Source organism: Lithobates pipiens, unplaced genomic scaffold, assembly GCF_037356315.1.
Source record: "Lithobates pipiens isolate NorthernLeopardFrog02 unplaced genomic scaffold, aLitPip1_a1.2 Scaffold_13, whole genome shotgun sequence".
NCBI classification, from domain to species: Eukaryota; Metazoa; Chordata; class Amphibia; order Anura; family Ranidae; genus Lithobates; species Lithobates pipiens.
Window position 1 is genome coordinate 172,645,985 of NW_027507718.1, and position 8,675 is coordinate 172,654,659.

Genomic DNA, 8,675 nt, shown 5'->3' on the forward strand with positions numbered 1-8,675 from the left:
ATTAAAATGAATACTCCATGTACACAAGCCTAGAACCACAGTTGATCCAGAGGAAGGCAAAAAAGCCCAATAAAGTATGAACCCATGTGCTCCAGCAAGGGAAACAAAATCCCTTCCTAATCCCCAGATCAACGCAAATAAAATTCAATTAAGGTTAAACTCGAATATGGAACATTTTCTTTTTTTGTGTGTGAAATAAACACATGACACAGAAAAAGGCAAACATAGCATACAGGAAACCACCATCTCAAAAACAATTGCAAACATTTATTGGAGCAATTAAACATAGAAGCGGCTTACATCCATTTTTGCATTCAAATTGAAATTTGGCAAAACAGTGTAATGCATCCTTACAAAAAACTTTTATCCAGTCTAAACATTTTGTAAAGCAGTGCCAAAGGGGGCAATTGCTAATCAGATGCAAGACCTAAAAAGAATAAATTGTTCTCGTTAACAACTTGAGGTTTAAATGGTGAGATCCAGTGAATGTATCCATCACAAAAAAGGTACCACTAGTGGCCAAAAAGGCTTGCCCAAAAAATAGATGCTTGCAAATTTTCAATGTATAAAATAAATTCCATTTTCTATTAGAGTTTTTTTTACATGGTAAAATTGGTTAAACTGCTTGCAGATCCAGCTGCTTCAAAATAAAAAAAAATAAAAAAAATGGTTCATAGAGTATCAAGTTAAGTGTCTGTGTTTTGCCATTGACTGGACATTAAGATTCCATAACACCAAGCATGGCACAACTTGAGAACAATCCACGTAACAATCCAGAGAGTACGCTCTGCTTTTGCACTGTTAAGTTCACGATGTTAAGGGCATGGAATGGACTGAGTAATATCACCGGTCCATTAGTGACATAAAAGGAACCCACTGGTTCCTGGACCTGCATTCAGCACAGTAATTTAAGACCTCATCCAAACTTGAACATTTCCACGGATTGTTGTGATGAATCTGTATAAAAAAGAAAAACATTGTAAGAAATGAGCAGTAATCTAAAACTGGTCATAGGTAGTTTCTATTTTCCCACTCATTGAGCAGGGATGGCCACAAAATGATAAAAAAAAAAAAAACACAACTTGGCCGGCCCCTACCAACCCCACTGAATTCATCTATGAATATTTCTAGCTAAACACTTGGGCTGGCCATACATGGATTTCAGATGATTCTTGCTGAAATTGGCACCATTCGGCTCGACAAAAGCCAAACCAGGCAGTATATTCTTTTCCAAACAGATGCAAGAACTATTCAGGTATTCTGACAGCCATGGGGTACTGGCTATCAGAATACAATAGCCATCACTACAGATTCACACATACATAGTTACATAGTTAGTAAGGTTGAATAAAGACACCAGTCCATCCAGTTCAACCTGAGAAATTCATGGCATTAGAATAGATTGGGGAATTGAGTGGTTTGAGTGAGTGAAGACATTTTTTTTAATGTTTTTATTTTTATGTATGGTCGAACTTAAAGTAGAACTAAAAAACAATTTTTTTTGGATAGCGTTGAGAGGTATAAGAACACCTGTCAGCTTTTTATTGCCATTTGTGTCCCCGTTAGGGAGATTAACCCTCTCCATTTCTCCTGTTTACCGTTATCACCTAGAGTGAAAGTAAATTTCAAACTTTAAGTCGTCAACAGAACAGGAATAGAGGGGGAAATCTTCCAATGAGGACACTAGTTTTGGTAACTACCATGGATTCCCTACTTTGGAGGGATTCCTCACTTTGTTTTGGCTTTGGACAGAAAGTGAGGGGAAAATCCCATATTGGGACACATATGGCAAAATAAATCAGACAGAGGTTATAAGCCTTCTCTTACTCTATACAAAATAAGTTTTATATGTTTTCAGCAAACAAAAAGTTTCATTACACACACATTGTATGACCCCCTAAGGTTTGTGAGGGATGTACTTTAAAAGATTGCCGACACTACATTGACAAAACACAATATGCATCTGTAAACTAAGCTGCTCTACAACTTCGGTTCATCTTTCTATAGTGCGTCCTAATTCAGTACACAGAAAAATATTCTTAAAAAAAAAAAAGCGAAGGGTACTGCAATAAAAAGCCGACATACTATTCCAGATAAATGTTAAAGTATTAGCATTTTATATTATAATTTTCATTATTTGCTATTCCATGCTGGGTAATGGTTTGATGCTTGGGATAAAATCATGACCAAAGGGTTTACAGAACAGGAAGTCCATTGTGTGCAGAAAAATGCTGCTTGCCCCCACCTCCTCCCAAATTACAGCTTTATGTCATGCTGTCCCTACTTTGAATATTTTACAAGTCATCATTAAGCTACTTCTAGCTTTAATGGTTTGTAGTTCTCAAACACCTCTGAAAAGAAATGTGACTGTCCTGGCCCCTATTCAAATTTGAGTAAGATATATTTCTGCTAAGAATTAAAAATAAAAGCGATGGTAAGGTCAGAAATGTCAACTTTCTGCATTGGTACAAATGAGATATATATATATATATATATATATATATATATATATATATATATATATATATATATTAATCAGAATGTGCTTTATTGGGGAGCCTTACCGAAATTAGAATGCAGTGAAGGTCCAAGGGCTCTGAGCTTGGTCCAATCATCGGCTCAACGATTTCTGACAAGCGTTGTAAGCCAGATACTCGTAAAATATTAATGTCATTGTCACGGCAGAAGGCTTGTATCAGTGTGAAATGGATGTTTAAAGCCACATCATCCACTTCTGGATCTGCTGCTAGAAGACACAGTACCACACTGTCAGGGTCTCTGTGGGAAAACAATAAATAAAATAAAAGATAAAAACACATATTTCAAAGACCATATCAAATAAGCATTCCAACCCTTTAAAAAAATAAAATAAAATATGTAGCCACGTGAACAGGTACCATGCTTAGTTTTTAGCAATTAAAATATATGCTGTAGCCCCAGGGTCAGGTTTTAAACCGGAAACAATTAGAACCATAACCTTGTTTAGAAACCCAGATACAATTTTACATGCAGCCATTATACTGTATCGTATAACAGTATTTAATAATGCTTTTCTTGTTTTCCAGCACACTTTCATAGCTCTTCTCTTTTAAATACACATTTACATTTACATTACATTACATATTATATTATTTTTAGTCATGATTTATATAGTGCCAACAGTTTGTGTAGCTTTTTACAATATTTTTATATATATATATATATATATATATATATATATATATATATATATATATATATATATATATATATATATATATATATATATATATATATATATATATATATATATATATATATATATATATATATATATATATATATTTTTTTTTTTTTTTTTTTTTTTTATTTATTTTTTTTTTTTTACTATGATTACATTTTTAAATGCAGTACATTTGGACAATAAAAATAAAAAAAATATGTTGTATTGAAATGCAGCAGACTTCTTTAGTCATCTGTTGTACCATGGTATACCATCTAGTTGTACACCATCTTTTTCCCAGAAATCCACTATCAAAAAGTTTGGAAAATCAAATAACTGGTCATTAAATGTCATAAATGTAACCAGGATCACCAGGACTGTTGCAGAAAAGATGAGAAACCAAGACTTGAGACCTTGAGGTTTAATTACCTTGCTAACCTTTTTCAACCTTTGTAGGCCTCGTCAGATAGGCGTACATCCATGTGAGGGCCGTGTTTGCCCACGTAGGATGCAGATGAACAATGAATAATCAGGTCACGTTACTTTTGTCCCTTGTTCAGGGCCCATGTTTGTTCTTTTTACACAAGGCTAAGTTTAGTTTTTCTAGAAACTTGCATAGATACATAGTAGGTGAAGTTTAAACAAGACACAAGTCCATCCTATGTGTGTGATTGTATGTCAGTATTACTTTGTATATCCCTGTATGTTGTGGCGTTCAGGTGCTTATCTAATAGTTTCTTGAACCCATCGATGCCCCTCGCTGAGACCACCACTTATGGAAGGGAATTCCACATCCTTGCTGCTCTTACAGTAAAGAACCCTCTATGTAGTTTAAGGTTAAACCTCTTTTCTTCTAATTTGAAGAAGTGGCCACGATTCTTGTTTACCTCACTCTTGCAGGAGTATATTAGCACTATCAGAGTGCGAATTCATTTTTGTGATAAGCTGGGCTTCATGGCGCTCAGCATCTACCTTGTTATGGGACTGACTATCCCTGTGCATAGGCTTTGACTTGTTTACCCCCTATTAATCTTTCCCTTTTCAGTTTTTCTTGCTTTGATATACTGTCTGCTGTGATTTTCCAGACTGCACACCCTGGACAAGTGAAATCATTTTGAACTTCACGTGACTAATGCAATGTCTGTGTGGCCTCCCTGGAATGTGTAGTTACCTTATGATGTTCTGAGAACTTACAGTGCTAACTGATACACTTTGACACCTGATTGTGTTTTGGCGATGTATGCACCCCAACACGCGTTTTTTTTTTGTACATTGTGGTGTGCTACATTAACACATTCCATTCAGTACAGTTCACTCTTACTCCATTGCCTTCAAAAGAAATAACGGCACTGCAACATAACACAGTGGTGTAAATAAGCCATAAAGCCCCATACACAGTCAGATTTTCTGCTGAGTTTTTCCTTCAGATTTACCAAAACCATGTAGTACAAGGGCCTGCCTGATTGTATACAAACTGAAATTCCTAAGGTTTGACCTCATATGGTTTTGGTAAATCTGAAGGAAAAAAACAGCAGAAAATCTGATAGTGTGTATGGGGCTTAACTGTTTGTTTTTGAATTTATTTTTTTAACTCCCTGTATCTTGAGCTGAGTTGTAAGGCCCCATTCACACAGGCTTTCCCATCAGGGCCACCTGACAGTTTCAGGCCAACCTGATCGAATGCTCCGTTTACCTCTGTGGGGTAGCCAATGTCTACGGCGACAAGTCCACCGACACCTGCTGCTATCCGATCCTGTCTGAAATCCAGACGAATAGAAACCCTATTTTCCATCCGTCTGGAGGCTCAGATAGGATGAAAACGGACAGGCGGTCCGTTTTCATTCGATCTCCGAGGAGAGCGGGCTCTGACAGATCCGTCTCTGCACAGTGAGCGGAAATTGACCTGTCATCCAGCAGATCGATCACCCACTGAGCAAGACGGAGTCCACTGGGCAGAAAACTCATGTAAGAAAAAATTAATAAATAAATAAAAAAAGGACCCCCAAGGGTGGTCTTGATTGTAGCAATATACAACAACCATTGAGCCACTGAGTGCAAGCAGGGAGCATTATCCAGATCAGTGTTTCGCACTCTTTTTACAGTGAAGGCATTCTTTAAAATTATGCACACTCTTGGGGCGCCCCATGTTAAAATGTAAAAAAAAAAAACTAAACTAAAAAGTTTACATAACCCAGCAAAATCCACACACCCAACATTATCGCTAATGTATTCCTGTAAAGCACACTGGCACTGGCTAGTATTGCTTTTCTCCCTCACTCAGCTAATATGACCCCAGTGCTGATGGAGAGGGGCAGGGAAGGGGGTAAACAAGGATACTGTCCAGGTACCCAACAGCTGGAAGGTTGGAATGGTGCACAATGAAAACCTGTGGCAGACTTAATCCACCCACTGGCTTGTATACAATTTTGGGGCAATTCTTAGGCATTTTACCAAGGCACCCCTGAAAAAAAAACCTGAAGGCACCCTTGTTCAAAAAAGGCCAATCTATATAATGGTGGTCATAAACACGTCAATTTTTTTTATATTTAATTGGTGTGTGATTTAATCAAATCTGCAATCAAATAACCATAAATAGCCATTTAGATTGAATCTATTCAAAATGTCAACTGGCCAATTTGCCAGGTCAGAAAATGGATTGCTTTACATTAGTTGGCAACATTGAGATACTTTGGCCATGAATACAATCATATATTGAACAGATTATGAGATTATGTGGTAGAAACAGAGATGTGATCAATGATCATAAGTTACAATCATTTAACTAATCAATGCTTCCACATACGTGGCATATTAAATTTGGTTGTGGACTATAGATCAACTATTCCTATCAGGAGAGATCAATAGGAAAATGAAGTGATCATTTATTGACATGTGTATGGACACAACTAAGATCACCATACAACCTGACTGTACGATCTTTTAGCTCTACCACCAACTATGTAATACTAGGGCATGCCTGATTGGATGAAATTTAAATGGGTTGCTTAGGCTTCTTCTTCTATCACATTTTGGTAAATCTAAAGAGAAATCTTCCACAATCAGATTGTATAGTGTATGAACCCCAATTCCCTTGACCGGATCATGCATCATTTTTATAAATAACATTTTTCAATATAGTCAATGCTACATCTGGTCTCCTTACATTACCATAGGGCACAATAGAATAAAGCAGCACCATGTAACTTACCGGTCCATACACTTGGCAGATTCATACACCCCAACAGTCAGTGAGCCCCGACTATGGGCCACATCCAGGACCTGCTCCACGGCCGAAGCGACAGGATGCATCCTGCAAGGACAGACAGCAGGTGACAACCCTTCCACGTCCCGATCACATCTACAGCAAGTACAAGACACGGGAGCGGCCACATTGTACTGCGGCCATACTACAGTGCGCCCAACGCTCATCAGGACCAAGGATGGTGCCACTTACTTGTGGGTCTGATTATCACAGATGTCGGAGTCCTCCAGTGTCATGATCACCAAGCAATCCTCCAGTGAAGCCGTCTCCAGCAGCCGTGTATGTACAGTCCGCTCTGTAATATGACAGATCACTGAGCTGTCTGCATTCAAACTCTGCTCCTTATAAGGTATGCCGGCCGGTGGGCGGCGCCTCTGCTCACTTCCCGCCCGTGGATTGGCTGACACTACTTCCCGGTTATGACACGCTCAGCACGCTTATGGATTGCTCATGCTGGATGAAAACACAGTCTGGTGCAGGCAGCTGTCATCACACCGATTCGATTTATTACAGTCTGTATACTGACACTTACTGGAAATATACAGACACTCTATCTCAGGGGCTAGTAAACACTTTCTCCAAAATTATACCCTACAGGTAAAAAAAAGCACATTATATATATCTCTATATCTATAGATAGATCTATAGAGATATATAATAGATAGATATCTATATATACAGAAGATAGATATCTATATCTATCTATCTATCTATCTATCTATCTATCTATATATATATATATATATATATATATATATATTATTTTATTTTTTACCTGTGGGGTATAAGGTGGAGAAAGTGTGTACTAGCCCCTGAGATAGAGTGTATGTATATTTCCATATATATAAATATATTTATACAGTAACTCACAAAAGTGAGTACACCCCTCACATTTTTGTAAATATTTTATTATATCTTTTCATGTGACAACACTGAAGAAATGACATTTTGCTGCAATGTAAAGTAGTGAGTGTACAGCTTGTATAACAGTGTAAATTTGCTGTCCCCTCAAAATAACTCAACACACAGGAAAAAAAAAAGAATGCGTTAAGATAAAAAAAAATCTGAATTTACAACCACCTTAATCACCAGTGTAAATGTAGGCTTACAAAAAGCAATGTTCCAGAAATCAAAGGGGAAAAATGCCTGCATACTTTGATGGTCAGTAGGGAGATGTTCCAAAAATCCCCCTAACATTTATGGTCAGTGTGAAAATGCCCCTTACATTGGTGGTAAGTGGGAAGAATGCCACCCTTACACTGGTGGTCAGGGGAAAAATGCCCCGACATTGGTGGTAAGTGGGAAAAATGCCTCTTATATTGGTTGTCAGTGGGAAGAATGCCCCTAACAATAACAGTTAGTGGAGAATGCACCTAACATTGGTGGTCAGTGGGATGAATGTCACCCTTACATTGGTGGTCAGGAGACAAAAATGCCCTGAGGGGTGGGACTTACTTTCTTCTTTGTGATTTATTTTTCTTTGGTTTCCTACTCTTATTCTTCCTTTTGTTCTTTTCTTTCTTCAGGCTTTCTTCTATATTTCTTACTTTTGGTCATTTACCGCCAGACGCCAGTGTGTGAAGTATGTCAGTTGCTTTCTGGTCAAATTTTGGGAGGTCCTCAAGGGGTCCCCTGGACTTTTTTTTATATATACCAACATAGGTCAATCTCAGGTATTGCATAATATTTGTTATATGATGGTTCTTGAAATACTGCTTACTTAGCGTACTACTAGGCTTGACCATTGGGAATGACATGGCTTGTTATTTTCCTATAGACCAGGTAACAGGTTATCCTCACGTGGTAATTCTTTGACTATGTTTGTAGTTATTAGCTATTCAAAATAAAAAGCCTATTTATCTGTTAAATATGTGTTATAATTTTCAATCCACTTTCCACCACTGACCTTGGCATCTGTTCACTGTTTTGTGAGTTTGGCTGTATTCAATAAAAATATTGTGATCTAAAAAAAATGCCCTGACATTGGGGGCCAGTGTGAAGAATGCCCCTAACAATAATGGTTACTGGAAAATCCCCCTAATATTTATGATCAATGGGAAAATGTCTTTTACATTGGTGATCAGCGAGAAGAATGGCACCCATACATTGGTGATCAATGAGAAAAATGCCACCCTTAGATTGGTGATCAACGAGATGAATGCCACCCTTAGATTGGTGGTCAGTGGGAGGAGTGCTCCCTACATTGGTGGT

The 8,675-nt window shown here is 37.6% G+C and overlaps 1 protein-coding gene across 1 annotated transcript; it reads right to left on the reverse strand.

The window, feature by feature from the left end:
* Window positions 1-247: 247 nt before the first annotated feature.
* Window positions 248-6,803, reverse strand: GADD45B (growth arrest and DNA damage inducible beta). The gene is made up of 4 exons (XM_077475891.1): window positions 6,657-6,803; window positions 6,411-6,512; window positions 2,565-2,778; window positions 248-957 (listed from the first exon to the last, which is right to left on the reverse strand). The coding sequence occupies exons 1-4, from the start codon at window positions 6,698-6,700 to the stop codon at window positions 844-846; spliced, it is 474 nt and encodes a 157-aa protein (XP_077332017.1). The 5' UTR covers window positions 6,701-6,803; the 3' UTR covers window positions 248-843.
* Window positions 6,804-8,675: the final 1,872 nt, after the last annotated feature.

Coding starts and splice junctions, on each gene's coding strand:
- GADD45B (XM_077475891.1), bottom strand. CDS start 6,700: ATGACACTGGAGGACTCCGACATCTGTGATAATCAGACCCACAA. Junction 6,513..6,656: donor TGTGATAATCAGACCCACAA/GTAAGTGGCACC, acceptor CTGTCCTTGCAG/GATGCATCCTGTCGCTTCGG. Junction 2,779..6,410: donor TCTGCCAAGTGTATGGACCG/GTAAGTTACATG, acceptor GTTTTCCCACAG/AGACCCTGACAGTGTGGTAC.